This window comes from Sciurus carolinensis, chromosome 14, assembly GCF_902686445.1.
Source record: "Sciurus carolinensis chromosome 14, mSciCar1.2, whole genome shotgun sequence".
In the NCBI taxonomy this organism is placed as follows: domain Eukaryota; kingdom Metazoa; phylum Chordata; class Mammalia; order Rodentia; family Sciuridae; genus Sciurus; species Sciurus carolinensis.
Window position 1 is genome coordinate 1398074 of NC_062226.1, and position 17273 is coordinate 1415346.

At 59.5% G+C, this 17273-nt stretch overlaps 1 protein-coding gene across 19 annotated transcripts in view; it reads left to right on the forward strand.

Moving 5' to 3' along the window:
- Ccdc187 (coiled-coil domain containing 187) overlaps window positions 1-16786 on the forward strand; it is a 50007-nt gene extending 33221 nt beyond the window's left edge. For 9 of the 19 annotated variants that reach the window (XM_047525079.1, XM_047525089.1, XM_047525090.1 and 6 more), the window contains 13 exons: window positions 184-275; window positions 791-987; window positions 1866-1956; window positions 2364-2510; window positions 3362-3504; window positions 5679-5824; window positions 7454-7599; window positions 7817-7892; window positions 8409-8504; window positions 9643-9782; window positions 10115-10224; window positions 11066-11142; window positions 11582-16786. In XM_047525079.1, coding sequence (XP_047381035.1) covers window positions 184-275; window positions 791-987; window positions 1866-1956; window positions 2364-2510; window positions 3362-3504; window positions 5679-5824; window positions 7454-7599; window positions 7817-7892; window positions 8409-8504; window positions 9643-9782; window positions 10115-10224; window positions 11066-11142; window positions 11582-13743 — 3623 coding nt within the window. In that variant the 3' untranslated portion in view covers window positions 13744-16786. Of the gene's footprint in view, window positions 1-183; window positions 276-790; window positions 988-1865; window positions 1957-2363; window positions 2511-3361; window positions 3505-5678; window positions 5825-7453; window positions 7600-7754; window positions 7893-7964; window positions 8389-8408; window positions 8505-9642; window positions 9783-10114; window positions 10225-11065; window positions 11143-11581 lie in introns of those variants that run through there. The other 10 variants (XR_007104998.1, XR_007104999.1, XM_047525081.1 and 7 more) reach the window with 10 other exon arrangements.
- The last annotated feature ends 487 nt before the right edge of the window (window positions 16787-17273 follow it).

Consider the following 17273-nt stretch of genomic DNA (forward strand, 5'->3'; position numbering starts at 1 on the left):
CAAACCCCAGAACTTCACATCAGGAAAAAGCCAGCCAGAGATCCCTTCTGCAAGGCCCTGTGAGGTGCTGCTGAAGCAGCCAGGGCAGGCGGGTGGGGTACCAACTGCCTACCTCTGGGAGGCCCTCCTGGAAGAGGCCCCAGGCAGGGCACCGACCCAGCCACTGCCTGCTTTCTCTCTCAGAGCTGGGGAAGCCCAAGCTGGGGAAGCCTGACCCAGCCTACTCCCAGCTGCCCTGGACTAGGCTCTGCCCACCGGACAGCCCCACCCACCAGGTACAGGGAGAGTGGGGGGTGAGGGGCACTAGCAGTGGGCATCAGTGCGCTGGGGGTCTACAATGGGCCCTGCTGGTCGGTTCACTCTGCCATCAACCACCCTTCCAGCTGGCAGTCTCCCCAGTCAGTTCCTCCTGCCCTGGGTGACAGGTGGGGACAGGCCTTGCAACAGGGTGCTTCGCCCAAGGCCTGCCCCTCCCAGTTTGCACACCGCAGGACAGGTGACCGCCCTTTCTGGAACCCTCTAGAACGTAAATGCACCTGTAGCTCCTGGCCCAGGCGCAAGGCCATGAGGGTACAATCACCTGCCCTCAGCAGTTCACAATGGGGAGGGGTCCTCGCAGGGGAGAGGGACATGGCAGGGGGATGAGCAGGGCAGCCAGTCTGCGGCCAGTCTGGGAGGGCTTCCTGGAGGCAGGGGCCTCTTCCCCAGGGATAGGCGCCACTCCCACCAGGCGAGGCCGTGGCCTAGATACTCGCGGGTGACGCGGGCACGTCGATCTGCCTCGCCCCAGCGGAAAGCGGAGAGGCCCCCAGGTGCCCACCCCGTAGCTTCCAGATCCTTCAGCCTCTTCACCGTCCCGATGCTGGAGCAGAACCTGCGGGAGGAGGAGCTGCGCCCACAGCACCTGGCTGAGGTGCTGCGCCTACGCGAGATGGCCCTGGAAGAGAGGGCGCGCGCCGAGCTGGCTTGCCTGGAGCACGAGTCTGGGTGAGCGCGCGCACCTGGCCCTGGCCCGAAGCCCCGCCCGGGATCCGCCCTCCTCTGGGCCCCACCGGCGGCCCCGCCCTCTGGCTGGCCCCGCCTTCCCGGTGGCACCGCCCTTATCGTGATCCCCGCCTCTCCGGGTCCGTCCCGCCGTGCCCCTGGCCCAGCCCGCGATAGGGAAATGCACGTTTTAGATAAAAGTAAAAGTAAAGTACCCCAAAACAAATGGGAATCGAACGCCACCCGCAGTCCACCTCTGAGACTGCCTGGGCCGTTCTCAAGTGTACCTTGTCTGGTGTTGCTGAGGGAAACACGTGGCCATGGGAATAGTGGACTTAGGCTACGCATACTGATTCCTGAGCAGAGTTTTCATTTAAGATGTCAGATCACCATGGGACTGCTTCAACGAGCAGGGGCGCCAGCCCAGAGAGAGCTGTCTCGCCCTTGGCCGGTGCCCTGCTGCGGGGCTTTCCTGCTGGGTCCTCTTCTCATTACTGATGAACATCCTGAGAGACGGTTTTCCTCAGGAGCATCCTTGGAGGTGGCACAGCCTCGTAAGCAAGGATGCGTTCAGGAGACTCTTGATATTGCCACCAGTGGAGGCCTGCCTCCCTCTCTGGAGCAGTGCTGACCTGTGCTGGGTCCCAAGGGTGGGAGGTACTGCCAGAGGCTGGCCACTGTCTCTTAGACCCAAAAGCAGCCATGAAGGGTTTGGAAGAGGACAGCCTGGACCACCCCAGACCCTCTCACCTGCCCTGCACAGCCACTTCTCCCAGCGTCTGGTCTGCAAGAGGGCATTCCCAGTGTACCTGACCACGCTGGGCTGGCCTCGTCTGTGGCTTTCCATGTCCACTTCCACAGTGAATCTTCCTCCTCCCCAGGTGTCTGGCTTTGAGCAAGGAGCCCAAGGCAGCACAGGAAACCCTGTCGGAGAGGCAGCAGCAAACCCGCAGCAGGCTTGAGGAAGAGCAGGTATGGCCTGGACGGGTGCACATGGGACGTCCTGCGCCCTCCTGGCTGGGGACAGGACCACCTGGCACCACAGCTGGAGAACCCTGAGCCTCACCATCCCCTAGTGCCCTCATGTCTGAGGGGCAGCAAGGCTGAGTGGAGCAGGCTCGTAGTGCTGGTTCCAGGCCAGCCTCAGCCTCTTCTGGCTGTGACCGTGGGGAAGCGGCTGCATCTCGAGGCCTCGGGTTCCCGTCTGAACAGGAGTGTCTCTTTTCTGGGGCTTGGGAGAGTCAAACACTGGGACAGAAGCCAGGGAGAGGGTGGGCTGAGTACCCTGCTTCCCTCCTGAGCAGGGCAGCAAGGCGGTTGGGGTGGGAGCTGCCAGGGGCTGGACAGCATGTCTGACTTGTCCTCTTTGGCTGGTGCAGAGGGACGGTCAGCACCTGAGGGACTTCCACCTGTCCAAGCACCAAGATGGGAAGCAGCTCTGGCAGCATCAGAAGGCCGTCCTCACAGCACGGAGCTCTGCCACCTGCCTGCAGCAGGAGCTGCAGTCACAGACCCAGCTGCCACAGGTGGGCGCTCTCATCTGGCCTGCAGGCTACTTGTCCCCTGGCTGCTTTGTGTGAGTGTGTAAGTCTCTTGTAAAAACGCTTGTCACCTCAGTAGAAAGGGACTCCCGGGGTGAGGGTGGGAGGGACTGCTAGGTGTGCCCCAACCCCAAAGGTCCCTGGCAGAGGTGCCCTGGCTGGCCCTGCCCGAGGGGGGAGACTTCCAGTGGTCACAACAGGCACTCCAGGCCAGGGGCATGGAGAAAGGCTCTGGCTGAGGCAGGGAGCCATCAGGAAGGAGGATGGACTGAGGTGGAGGTGCCCCGCGCTTTCCTTAGCAGAGGCAGAGGTCTGGAGCGAGCCTAGTAGCGGACCTCTGGTCCAAGGAAGGAGAATGTGGCCTGGGGCTCCTCAGGGAGGCTGGCCCCTGTGGACCTAGCAGCCACTGTGTCCTGGTGGGGAGGTCTCCTGCTTCCTCTTCCTGCCAGCTGACAGTACAGAGGAGGCAGTGGACAAGAGGGCAGGGGCTGTTCCCAGTTGAGCTGTGTGCTCTCCCTACCTGAGCATCCCTCCAAGTTGGGGTGACTGTGGTCTTAAGGGTGGGGACAAGAACTGAATGAATTAGGCTTTCTGAAGCACCTGCCCCAGGCCAGCCTGCAGGAAAAGGGATCCTGGGCAGCCTGATTCTGGGGCTCACTGGAAGTGCCTCTGGCCACCCTTGGGCAAGGACACATCTGAGCCTCCTTTCTGCACCTGTCAGCAGGGGTCCATGGTGCTTGGGCTGCCCCACTGTGGCCACTACCACATGTGCCTTCCTCCTGCTTTCCCCAGGAGAAGAGGGGTGGCCACCTGAGGCTCACAGTGCTCTTTCCTAGAATTCCAGCCCTGAAGTCAAGACCATTGGAGAGGAGGGTTCTGAGCCCAGCCAACAACCGGAGGGAGACCTGACAACCCACAGGCCTCACAGCCCCACCAGCCAGTGTCCCCAGAGTAGCCCTGAATGCTTGAAAGTCTCACAGTGAGTTGGTCACGGGAGGCCCTGGCCCTGGCACTTACTATTAAAGGCCTTGTGTTTGCTTGCTGCCACGGATCTACCTCACTCAGCCCCACCTGGGAGGGTGGGGAGACGTGGAGGACGTGGAGACGTGGAGAGACCTTGTTCCTGCTGGCTGGCCCAGAGCTGCCTTAGCTGCAGGGGTGGAGCAAACAGCACCTGCACTTTCCTGGCTCTGTCTGGCCAGTGTGGATCACGGGGAGTCTCCCAGGGCTGCCCGAGGGTGTGGAGGAACAGGAAAGGTGGGCAGCCTGACTGGGGGCAGTAGGTAGCACCCGTGCGGCAGCCTGTGCCTCTGGACACCCTCTCCGGGCTGCTGTGCTCTGTGGCCAGTGGTGGCTGGGTGCTTTCTGAGTGTGGCCATATGGCCACTTGGTTTGCAGCAGAAGGGGACAAGGGCTTCTGCCCATGCCGAGTCGTGGTGGGGTCTGATGACCAGTGCTTCCTGACCTAAGGCTGGCCATGGGAGCAGCACCTGCTTTTTCCGTTAAGAAAAAGCAGGTATTGCATCTTTTTTCCTGGCTTCTCCATTCTGGGAGAGCTCCTCCTCCCTCCCAGCTTAAAATGGCCCTGGAGTCTGGGAGGCCCTCTCCTCTGCACTTCCACGCCCAGGGCCAGCAGCCCAGGACTCTAATATCAAAACCTATCTTCCAAGCAGCAACCTTGTGAGCGGGGTAGACACTGAGGGAGACCCCCACCCAGAAGGGGTCTACTCACAGGAGCAGCCTTTCAGGGACCTACTTGGCCACAGCCCAGCAACTCTTTTCCAGCCTGTGGGACCTCCCTCAGCCTAGGAAGCCATTGCTCACCGTCTCCTGCCATCAACCCCAGGGGCTTCCTTCTAGGACTGTGTTCAGCATGGGTTGAAGAATGCTCCCAGTGCTGCCAATCACAAGTCCCAGGAATCTGAAAGTGCACCCAGGCTGACTCCACCGCTTGGTCCTTGGGGGTTTGGAGGGCTGCAGAAGGGCTTCCAGTGCCCACGTGGCTCTGGACCCTGAGACCAGGTCGAGCCTGTCCTTCTGGGGTTTCATCATTCCACCAGTCACTGTTTGAAAGTTAGAAAGTGGGGAAGGCAGGCTCGGGTAAGGAGGCCGTCCCTGGAGCAGCTGGCTCCTGATATTTGCGGGAGGTGGTGGTGCAAGGAGAAACAGGTGCACGTGGTTCATTTGTGCTGACTCTGGGTGCTGGGGCTGGGCGCATTCCTGAACAAGTGTCTGTGACACTGTGTCCCTGGGGCGCGAGAGACAAGGACCAGGAAACAGGGCTTACAGGGCCTGTCCTGAGAGGCTGGCTGCTGGGAAGGGCTTGGGGGGAGGTGATAAAGCCTCTGGAAGGGCCTGTTTCCGTGGCTGCTGTGAGGGTCAGGTGGACCGGTGTAGGGGCTAAAGGGCCCTGCAGGTGCTGCCCCTCCTCCCAGGGCAGCCAGCAACGAGTGTCTGGCTGAGGACTACCCTCCACAAACCATGGTCCCAGCCACACCCCCTGCCCAAATATGACTCTGGGAGGGAGACTCTCAGGGTCACCCAGGGTGGGGGCAGTGAGCTGCGCAGCCTCCTGTGGGGACAGGGGCAGCAGATGCATTGCCAGGCACCCATGAGAGAGCAGCGCGGTGCTCCAGAGCAGGTCTGCCTCCTTGTCCTTCACCCAGAGGGATTTGGGAGACCTCTCCTGCTGCCTGGAGGCTGGGCCGGGGGCAGCTTCTTGCAACCCTGGCAGTGTGACCCAGGCAGGTAGGACACTGGTGCCTGGCAGCAGGCATGGATGTACTCTGTGCATCCCAGGGTCTGGGCAGAGCCCACCATGCACACATGGGTGTTGACCTAGGGCCCGGGGGTTGGTTTCCATGCAGAAAGCTTGGCAGGGCCCGTGCTGGGGAGGAAGACAGACATTTTCCCAACCACATCCCAGCATCATACCCCTCCGCAGAAGCCCCATCTGAGGCAAAAGGCCATGCTTGGGAAGCCTCTGGATAGGGAGGGACCAGGACCCTGTCTTCCACATAGCTGCTGGCCATAGCTCGCCTGGGTGTGGCAGGAGGTTGTTCCTGAGACAAGAACATGCTGTGGTGTGGATGGGTGTGCTGGGTGGGAGCAGCCGGGGGTGGGCAGTCACCTCTGGCCTGCATTGCCTTTCAGCGCCCCCTGTGTGCCACTGGAGGAGGCACCCCCTGAGACGGCTTCCCATGCGGATGATCACTTGCAGCCTCGGAGATCTTCATGGGGAGAGGAGATGCCTGAGGCCAGAAGCCCACTGGTGGAGAGTGGCAACCATGTGGACCAAGGTAGCTGGGCATGGCAGAAGCAGTGGCCAGCTGAGGACAGATGGCCACAGGCTCATTGGGTTCACACAGCTTGGAGCTGCATTAGCTTGGGGTCAGACAAACCTACATTTTGCCCACCAGGCTGGGCGTGCGGCCAGCAGAGTGCATCTTGGGCTTGCCTGCGGAAAGCCACCCCATGCTACCCTTGAAGGTACAGCGTGGGGCGCCAACAGAGGGGTGCCCAAGCATGCTCTCCTGCTTGCAGAGGGCTTCTGACAGGGGCAGCTCCTCAGAGCACTAGGCTGGCCCCAGTGCAGGCCTGAGAGTTGCCAGGCAGCGCTGGGCACACTGACCAGCCCAGAGCAGCAGCAGTGTCCAGCTCAGGTGAGGGTACCTTTCCTGCTCAGAGCTGAACCTCCAGGCAGCAACACGGCGGGGTATGGGGTTGGCTTGTTTGCTGTTGGTTCCTCCAGGAAAAGTTCAGGAAGAGGGTGGCAGCTGCCCCCACCTCTGCTAATGCACCAGTCCTGAGGGCAGCTGGCATGGTCACCCAGCCTGTGCCCCATCTGTACCTATGACGTCCTTCCCCTTCCTGGCCTCAGTCTCCCACTCTGGACAATAATGGAATGGGATCAGGGAAGCTGCTATGACAGTTCCACAAGCCCGGGTGGCTTGAACGACAGGAGAATTCTCTGGAGGCCAGAGGTCTGAAATCTGTGTTGCTTCCGGAAGCTCCACGGGAGGGTACTTCCTGCCTCTTCCAGCTCCTGGTGGTGCTAGATATTTCTGGGTTTATAGCTATTATCACACCAGCCTCAGCCTCTATCTTCACATGACCTCTTGCTGTCTGTCTCTTCTCCGATGTCTTTTTTTCCTCCCCAGTGTCTATCTCCCCTCTTTCCTGTCTCTTTTAAGAATATCAGTCATTGGATTAAGGCCCACCCTAACTCCAGGATGATCTCATCTAGGGATCCTTAATTGTATCTGCAAAGATCCTATTTTCAAATAACTTCCCACTTCCAAATTCTGCAGGGTAAGACTTGGACACATCTTTCGGGACACAGTTCCACCTTCTGCGGGTGGCCTCTGAGGACCCTTTCTGCCTTAGGCAAGGCCTGTGAAAGGGATGGTCTCTCCCCTCCCCCCGAGTGGCAGGCATGAACCCCCCACCCTCCTGACTGGCCCTGGCTTTCCAGTTTCTCACGTCCCTCCAGCTAGAGCGCTGGTCTCAAAGCAGTGACACAGTTAGAAAAACCCAGGGAGCACATGAACATGTGTGTGTGGGTGGTGAGTTGCAGAGGGACTCAGGGTCCAGCTCACTGGACTCCTCAGGCCCAGTGTGACCTCTGGGCAATGTCTTGGAACCTCAGGTACCCTGGCACACAGTCTGGAGGGCTGTGGGTGGAGCTGGTACCTCCGGGACACTGGCAACTATGGGCAGAAGGAACAGAAGAGGCTTAGAGAGAGGGCAGGGTACAGGTCAGCTTTGTGATTGGAGGGAGACGAAGGTTTGGGGCAAAAGCCTTTAGGAGCAGTCATGGAATCCCTGGAAGTGATGGCTGGTGCCCAGATCTCTGGGCTCCACAGAGGGAGAAGTAGGCAGGTGGCCATGCCGAGCTTTCCCCAGCAGCTGGCTCTGCCTCTCTCCAGGTCCGGGGCTTCCTGCAGGCCAGTCGAGGTCTGTGACTCTCAGGACTGTGTCTTCAGAGCCTGGTGAGCAACCTCGTGTCCCGCTGCTGAACCTTCTGCTCTCGAGTTCTCTGAGCATCGGACAGCTGCTGGGCCCAGTCCTTCCTGTATGAACCCCCAGGAAGCCCTCTTCCCCCATCTCCCCAGCCCTGCCTGTTTGGGGTCCCCCGAGCTGCCAGTCTATATCCTGATCTTGGTTGGGGTGCTGGTCACCTGCATGCCCTTGCCCCTGTGGTGCTGACGGGCCTCCTGGTTTCCCCAGTCTCTGGCAGCCTCTCTCCAGGTGGCACCTGTGTCCTTGGCATCTTTGGTCCTGTCTTGTAGATGCAGGTCATGGAGGCAGAGGAGAGCACCCCCACAGCTCAGCTCAGGCCACCAGAGGCAAAGGAGCCACCCACAGGTAAGCTCCCTAGATAGAGCCTGTGGGCCTCCCCACTGTGTAGCCTGCCAGCAGCCTCCCTGCATCCAGCAGATCCTGTCCAAGGCCGGTGCCCAGCAGCCAGGCAAGCACAGAGGCCCCTGAGGAAGCAGAAGAGGAAGGGGCCTGGTCTCAGAGCCTTTCACAGCTAGAAGACTGACTGACTCTGTGTCCTGAGGGAGTGATGTGGTTCTTCTGTGGTATTAAAAGACATAACTGGCTCTGATTGTCTTGTCACGACCTGACTTATCTGGAACCATATTTAAGTGTTTGGAAATCAGCCTCGCCGGAAGCATCTCCATTGCCTGACATGAGGGTTTTGCAGGCTCACATTCTTAGCTTTCTGAACTCTTACATGGCCCAGAGCAGGAGATTTACTCTCGGTTTTGGTGAGGGTGCCCCGGTGGAGTGCTGTCTTGGTGCCCAGGGTAGAACCCCAGAGCTGCCCATTGCTGGCATACAGCATTGCTCAGAAGTCCTTTCAACGTCCACCCTCAGGAGCAGGAAGGACACGATTTTCCCTGGCAAGTCTACTGGACCAAGGGAGGCTCCCTACATCTGGAGTTCAAGAGACAAAACCTCAACACAGATCAGGTGGGATGGGAAGAGGTTAGACCAGCTGGACACCAGGTTGCCTCAGAGAACTGTGGCCCTCGGGGAGGCCGGAGGTGGTGGTGGGCATCCAGTGTGCATTCCCATGGCTTGCCCCCTCTGCCAGCGTCAGGCCCAGGCTGGCTGCATCCAGGCTTCTTCAGCTGCCCGAATGTGTTCGCCTAAAGCCTCCCTCCACGGCATCCCTGCCTGCTGCCCCCACAGCCACATGTACTAGCTGTCAGCTTCTTGGGCAGCCAAGTTGCCCACACCCCACTCAGGGGCCTTGTTGCCTCCTGAGGTGAGCGTGCTCATCATACCCGCCCTGCAGAGGAGGAGACCGAGGCTCAGGGACTGGTGACTGGTCTGTGATCTGGAGCTTGTGATAGGTGACCTGGGACTTGCCTTGGGGCTGTTGACACAGCCTCTACTGCTCGCTGGCCAGAACCAGTTTTCAGGGTCTCCCTGACTGGCACCTGGTCATGGTTGTCCGGAAGCCAGGGTCCTCCCTGCGTGATCCCCATTGCTTTGGTCTTCACCAAGGGCCAGGGACAAGAGCTTCAGGCACATAGCTCTGGTTCCCTTAGGGCAGTGGCTTTGGGTATCATGGTCCTAACAGCCTGCTGAGGCCCAGGTAGAACTCGGGTCTGGGGAGATGATGATTAACTCAGAGGCTCTGCTGTGTCTGTTCTGTCCCCACCTGGCTGGTCTTCCAGCTCTGCTATGGATGACCTACTGTGTCTGAAGCCCACCCCTGCCTGGCCTTCTGCACTCCCCACCTGTGTCTGGGCTGGTAGTGTGGGTGTTCCTCAGCTCAGTATGGGTAGGAGGGAACAGGAAAGGAATAGGGTTTCCCAGCTGCCTGCAGGAGATTCCCCCACAGTGGGGAATGAGATCTCTAAATTTAAATATATTTTCTATGAGCATTTTTTGGGGACCTCTGCACTAACTAACCAACGGGGTAATTTTAGCAGATAACCATGTGTTTTTATGTCCTCATGCTAATCAGATACCACAAAGAAGTCTTGTGTCCATTTAGAATATTCAGATTTTTTTTCATGTAGCTTCAGAATTCCTGGAAGTCATTCCCTCTGCCCCGCTGTCTGTGCCTGCTGGGGCTGACAGTACCTTTTCCCCCCAGGAGACTCTCAGACCAAGCCAAGGACTACCTTCGCAGAAGAAAGTCCCACAGCTCCGACACACAGCCCTAGGTGGAACTTGGCGGGACAGAGCCAGCAGTCCCAGGGCAGAGAGGGCTCTTGCAGTCCCCAGGAAGCCAGAGTGAGTTGCATGTGATGTGGCCAGGGGTCCCTGGCCATCACATGAGGTGTGTGGGATGGGGCCTCTGAGGTCCTTCTGGTGGGGCCAGCGACTGAGATTTGCCTACTCTGGGCCTCGCTCTGAGACTCAACCCTTGGCAGAAAACATCTTTTCTATGGTGGGAGGAGGGTGTCTGGTGAGCGGGGATCTCCACAGTCCTCTTCAGGGGAATGGCCTTCGCTCCACAGTGGTCCCTGGAGGCATGAGGGCTCCATCTACAACCCAGGGACGTGGCCAGTGCTCCAGCAGAGACCACACTCAGACCTGTCATTTCTCCAACGTGTTTCTTCCAGGTGGCTGAAAGCAGCACAAGTCAAGAGGAAGCAGGATTGGGGCTGGATGTGGCTGGGAGCCCTGTAGGGGAGCCTCAGGACGCGAAGAACTGGCGGCTGGAGGAGCAGAGGTGCGGGAACACCAGGGTGGGGCTCTGAGGCGGGGAGAGGGTCGGCCAACACACCGCCCTCTCACTGCTGAGACCGCACGCCCAGCTGTGTGACATCCCTCAGTCCAACCCCCTTTCTCAAACAAAGATGGTGCCCAATGAATGGACCCAAGGCGCAGTTGGAGGGCAGCAGAGGGGCTGCCACGCAGCACATACCCCATCTCCTCCCTGATCAAGTGGGGCTGGGGCCAGACGGCCCAGAAAGACAGCCTCGCCCCCAGGAACCCTTTGTGCAAATGGTCAGCACACAAGGTGGTAGTTGGCTAGCAGGGATGTTCCTCAGAGTACGGTCCTACAGGTGCCTGACCATGAGCCCTGTGGGACGGAAGGACAGGGATTCCTCCAGGGGGCTCCAGGGCTTCTCCACCAGTGTGCTCACAGCGTGGAGGGACAGGGACTCCTCCAGGGGGCTCCAGGGCTTCTCCACCAGTGTGCTCACAGCGTGGAGGGACAGGGACTCCTCCAGGGGGCTCCAGGGCTTCTCCACCAGTGTGCTCACAGCGTGGAGGGACAGGGACTCCTCCAGGGGGCTCCAGGGCTTCTCCACCAGTGTGCTCACAGCGTGGAGGGACAGGGACTCCTCCAGGGGCTCCAGGGCTTCTCCACCAGTGTGCTCACAGCGTGGAGGGACAGGGATTCCTCCAGGGGGTACTCCAGGGCTTCTCCACCAGTGTGCTCACAGCGTGGAGGGACAGGGACTCCTCCAGGGGCTCCAGGGCTTCTCCACCAGTGTGCTCACAGCGTGGAGGGACAGGGACTCCTCCAGGGGGACTCCAGGGCTTCTCCACCAATTTGCTTACAGGGTAGAGGCCTGTCGGCAGCAGGACATCAGGGTCCCCTTCGCCTGGTTGGAAACTGCTGGGCTGGCGGCCTCTCCAGGTGATGCCCCCGTCCTCCCCAGGGACTCCCAATGCCAGCTCCAGGACCATCAGGTCCTCACTTAAGGGTGGTCTGAGAGCCAGACTTCTCACCACAGCACATGGTCCTACCCTCCCTTGCCCAGCTGCAGGGACCCTGCCCAGGCCCCTCCCCAGGGCACCACCAATGAAAGTGAGGCAGAGCCAGCCCCTCAGTCTAATGACAGCTGAGACACAGGAGTGACCTCTTTACTGATGGGGCAGATGGGGTAGCTACCCTCTGGTTGGTCAGAGGTCCAGCACTCTGGCACCGGAACTTTTCCCTGCCTCTGTCCTTCTGGCTTTGAGCCACTGACTGTGGGGGCCACAGGAGGAGACTGCTAGCGTGGGGGTGGCACTGCTCTGGGGCTAGGGTCTGCATGTGACGACCATGGCATCATCCCAAACTCATCCTGTCTCAGCAGCTCCTGTGGCCCCCAAGGAGGAGGCCTCTGTCCCTTGCTCAGGCAGCCTCCTACCCCAGCTGGGGGCCCCCTTGGACCTGGACATGGAGTCTGCCTCCAGGACCTGCTGTGGGTCTTCAGAAGCCCCTGCATCATCCTCTACCCCCTCAGCAGGCTCTGCAAGTGACCTGTCCTGCTCCTCTCTCCAGGAATTTCAGAAAGTCACAGCCACCCTGGTCCAGCTTTCTGATAGTTCCCTTTCCCTGTCTGGCTTGGAAGCTGAGGTCACCCCAGATGCTGACCTCAACCAATTCAGGGATTTCTCTGTTCATGACTCATGGGAGGAACTCAGCCCGCCTTTGTCCTGGGGGCTCCACCAGGAAGACCCTCAGCTAGGTGGTGTTCCTGGGGCTGCAGGATGCAGGTCCTGGCCGAGGCAGGAGGGCAGAGGGGCTGGGTCCATGGGTGGCTCCTCCATGGAGGTGGCTATGGCAGGAGGCCTGGAGTCCAGACAGAGCCTCCTGCAGGTAGGCTGGTCACTGCCCCTCCCAGATGCCCTCCCTCCAAGGTCGGGGTCAGAGCTTTCAGAAGCCTCCCACCAAATTTGGGACGAGGACAGTAGGGAGAACCTGTGGGAAGCTGGCATTGCTGCAGAGCCAGCTGCAGGGAGCTCCTGGCCTTCAGGTGGCTCGTCTGACCTCAAGAAAAGTGGACAGCCTCAAGTGCCTCTTCCTCTTCTGGGCCCTAGAGAGGGCCAGGGATCTTCTGGAGCCAGAAGAAGCCTCACCAGTGGATCAAATACAGGGAACACCAAGCAGGCCTTCCCTGAGGAGATCGGCCAGGGGCTCCCATTCCAAACCCCTTCCACCAGTGACTCAGACCCAGCACTGCCCTTTCCCTCAGGGACTTCCACATCTGGAGGAGAGCCGGTGCCTCCCCAGACCTCAGTGGACTTCCAGGAGGAGCCCTGGGCTGCTGATCTGAGTCTGTCCACTGAGAGGAGACTTCCACAGACCTCACCTGAGCCTGAGGTCCCCCTGGCCCAGCAGACTCCTGAGGTCTCCAGCAGACTAGACTCTCTGGCTGCCGGGAGCCAGGTGCCTGGGTGTGGGGGGCGTGGAGCCTCTATTGCTCTGGAGGAAGCTGGTCCTCCACATGCCATTGGCTTCTTGGCTGAGATCCTGTCTCCAGTTGACAAGGGGCTGTCCTGCAGCAGTGGGGACCTCCTGTCCTCCACCCACAGGGATGCCCACCGACCCCCAACACCTCCCACCCCTGAAGCAAAGAGTGACTCATGCTCAGAAGACTTCCCTTCCCCACCTGAGGAGGCCATGCTTTCTGGGGGCTCAATGGGCCCTCTTGGGGAGGACACCTCCATCGCCACTGAGGATTTTTCTGAGGAGGCTCTGCCAGAGGCACTGTCCCCAGGGTCACAGGAGTTGGGGCTCTGCTTGGGGGTGCCTGAGAAGGGCAGAAGCCTCCAAGGCAGATTGGGTGGATCAGGTTCTCCTGTGGGTAGCCAAGCCATGGGCAGCCAGGGGTTAGAACCAGCCAGCTGGCCAGGATCCCCCGTGAATGAGGGGGCAGGCAGTGCCCCTAGGACCTGTGTGGCCCAACGGGGTCTGCTGAAGCCGCTGGTGGCCGGCGACATGGATGTGCACCCAGCTCCTGCTCTGGGATTGGGGTCCTGGGCTGGTGTGGCTCCTAAGGAGTCCCTGGGCCATATGAGCAGGCCCTGGGAAGGGGCGCAGGGCCTTGAGAGCACAGAGTGCAAGCCAGGATCAGGGCCCCTCTTGGTGGGCCTGGATGGGCCCCTGCTCAGAAGGACAGTCACATCCCCAACACCCTGGCCTGCAGTCCCTGCAGCCTCTGCCCCAGGCCCAGTGCCCTGGCTGGTCAGTGTTGGTGGAGAGGGTGAGGGAGGCCTGAGCTTGTGGGCAGAGGACCAGTCTGGGGCTGGGGACTCACTGGGCAGAGAGCAGCTCCCTGGAGGACACTCCACTCTGATCCTTGCCTCAGGCCCTGGTGCTGATCTCCCAGGCTTGGAGAGAGGTGAGGGAGCCCAGGCTGTGGATCTGGTGTCCACCCAACTCACCAGGAGGATCCTGTGTGACTCGCTGGCTGTGCTGTCAGGGCTGGTCCCCCAGGGCAGCCCCCAGGGGAAGCACACACACTTGTGAAGCCATTGCGTGTGCACGTGTGTGCAGGAGGCTTCAGGAGGCCTGGACTTCCAGGGTGGACTGAAAATGAGGAATGGCCATCCTGCTCTGGCTGTGCAGGATGGTCATCTGAAATAGCTGCTTACTGGGCAGGGACTCCAGATCACGTGCCGACTAGATCCAGCTGCATTTCTCTGGACAGTGTCCACAGCCTTGTCAGGTGGCAGAAGAGTCAGAACCTGAGTGATTAAGAGACAGGCTGTCAAAGGTTGTGTGGGCGGCAAGGACAGGCGAGGAGGTTGGGTACTCCAGCAAGAACAGCCCCTAACAGGACGGCATGGGAGTCAGCAAAGGCCAAGAGAGGAGGGGAGAGCAGTGGTGTGGGTGAAGGAGGAGCTGGGGAGGGTGGACCTCCCAACTCTTGCTGCCTGCGGCTTCTGTCGGCAAGGGTCTTCTGCGTTTACCATTTCCAGTAAATTACTTGCCAGGGGGCTGATTGGCAGGTATGCCCCCCACATGCCCAACTCCTGCAGACTAGACAGGGTGTCCACTCAAGGGCCAACAGTCCCTTCGCCTCCACCAGCAAAGCCTGGGGCTTGTCCTCTGGGGGTAGGGGACCTCTCTGGTACTGCAGACTTGTCCATATTTCAATAGGGCTCCTAGGATGCCAGGGCCATCTCTTTCCTCAGAAGCACAGTGACTGGGTCCTAGCAAGAGACCTTGTGTGTGGGCATGGGGGGTTCAGCCCACACCACCTCCACTTCCTGGGTGGACCTTCCAGGACAGAATGACCCAGAGTGTCTATCTGGAGGTGTGGGCAGGTGGTTCCTGCCAGGTCGCTACTTCTGCAAGGAAGCACTGTCCCCCCTCATCACACGAATCCCCACCTTCCTCAGGACATCGTCCAGAGGAGTCCAGGCTCACCAGATTTCCTGAGTGGAAAAGAGCAAGAGAACACTGACCAGGGAATGAAATGAGTCCCACAGCCTTGCTGGGACCCCAGAGGCTGGGGACAGGACCCTAGGCAGGACAGGGCTGCCCTGGGGCAGGTTCAGCATATCCCCCTGGAAAACAGCCTGGAGCATGTGTGAGAGGAGGAGGGGCCACCCCGGCAGTGACCTCCACCCAGAGTAGCCACCTCCACAGGTTCTGATGGGTTCTGGTACCATCCCCGGGGAGGAGTGGGCTGCCTGGTGCCCTGTAGCCCCACCCTCACCCCTCGCAGTGCCCCAGCTAGGTGCCCAGACTCGGGAAGAGAGAAAACTTCCCTGGCCACCCGGCTCCCAGGAGGCTTCATGGGGGTTTAGGAGGACCAGAGGGGCGGGCTGTCTATAGGGCTCCCGTGTGAGAACCCACTGGGCTGTGCTGTGGCTGCCCTTGGAATCCTGGCCACGAACCTCGCTGTGCAGGCAGCAGTGTCCGCTGCCCCTGTGGCTGGCGCCCTCTGGACCTTGGCCTGGGGTAAGCTCCTGTGCTCTGACAGCCCTGCGCCCTGGACAAGTCCTTGGCTGGCTCCCGATCCCACCGACCGCCGGGGGTGCCTCTGCATTCGTGCCTGCTCTCTGCCTCCTGAGCCTGCGGCCGCCTGACCTGTATCCGGGCCCTTCTGTGGCCTGCATGCAGAGTCGTGTCAAGTGGGATGTGTGCCCTGAGTCTCACAGATGTTAGAAGTTAAGACTGAATCGAGAACCTGGGACTGCCCGGCTTCTGACCCCAGGTGACCCACCCGCATCCAGTGAACTGCCACCGATGAGTGGTGTCGCCTGAGAATTCAAGGTCATTCAGTGAAGTCTGACGCCGTGGAGGGACAGAGCCGAGTCTGGTCTGTGCTTGGGACAGCTGGCTCAGGACGTAGCCCTTCCATGCTGGTTTCCTGGGCAGCTTCTGGGCCCCCCAGGAATGTTAGCAGGTCTCACATCAGTCTCCTTGGTCCTTTGTCTTGTCTGCTCACACTGGGACAGCCCATCAAACACCAAACCCTTCTCTGCATTTGTCCCCAACCAGTGCCTTGCTGTGCCCCACAAAGGCCCTCCCTGCTGCCCAGGAGGACCAAATGGAGCAGGTACCGGGATCTGCAAAGCCAGACTGTGGCTCGGGACGAGGGTGGGCTCACACCCACACACCTGGCCCACCCCGGGCTCAGGCCTCTCTCCCCTGCCTGATGCCCTCTTGTAGTGGTTTTCCTTCAGGTCCACTCGCAGTGTGGGCATGGATGGTGCCAAAGTCCCGTCTGTGCTCTGTGTCTGCTCCGCCCCCTCTAGGAGTGCCGCAGGGACCCTACGCCCGTGCCCTGGTGTCCAGTCACCACAGGGCAGCTGCCACTCCCTCCACCCTGTTACCCAGGGCGCTTCTCTCAGTCCCACGCTCACCCTGGTTCATCTCTCCAGTCACACTGGGCTCCTTGCCACCCCTCCACTGTGCTCCGCATCCTCCTCCCGCAGGGCCTTTGCACAGTGGCTCCTCTGCCTGGGCCTCTCGCTGCCTCTCTCATCTCATCCAGAGGCCTCTCTCTGTCTTCTGTTTATGACACCCCCCCACTCACTCCCTGCCCTACTGCCTGGCTTCCATACCGCACCTGAGGTCCAGTCTTCTATTCTGCAGACCCAGGGACTCAAGAGCTCGGCTTTTGTCTCCTGGGTTTGGCACAGAATGGAGGCCAGTGAATATCAGCCTAGGAAAGATGAGTGAACGGGGAGAAGAGGGACCTGAGGGAGAGGGAGCAGCCACAGGGGTGCCTCTGGCGTGGATCATCATGCATAGGGTTTCCTAACCCTGACATCAGCAAAGCCCCTTTCCCACACAGAGCATTACACGGAGCCACAGGGCGGGCAGAGATGGCAGCACTGGCAAATGTACTTCAAGTTTGAATCCTAATAGTCACTTACTAAAAGCCAACCAACCAGCAGTGGAGAGGAGACCTAACTTGTGACCTCAGGCTGACCCTAGCCCTTGCCCTTCAGATGGGTTCCTCATCTGTGTCCTTTCTTTTCTGTTTTAGCCACAGTTCAGGGAATGCTGATGTGTGTAAAAGTTAGGACTCACAATTAAAAACAAAACCAACAGGTCTGTTGTTCCATTTTAGCAAAAAAGTCACATGCAACTTTATTTCTGGGGTTTGTGGAGAAATGAATGAACACTGTAGCCAAGGTCTGGTCCTGAATCCTAGAATTCAGAGGTGACCATCCACCTTTGTGTGGAGGTTATATTACATTTTCTAAGAGCTACAGAGTCAGGGTCGATTAAGGGACCCTCTGAAGCCCCAGGCATGTTGCCAGTAGAACTCGGGATGCCAAGGTTACATGAATTTCAGATAAACATCTCTAAAACTTGCACTTTAGACTAAAAATCCTAACTCACTGTTTATACTGTTAATCTGAAATTCACCTTTAACCTTGCATAGTATATTTTCATTTGCTAAATCTGGCAACCCTGCCAGCGAGATGGCCCATGCCTGTAATCCCAGCGGCTAGGCAGGCTGAGGCAGGAGGATTTCGAGTTCAAAGCCAGCCTCAGCAAAGTGGAGGCGCTAAGCAACTCAGTGAGACCATGTC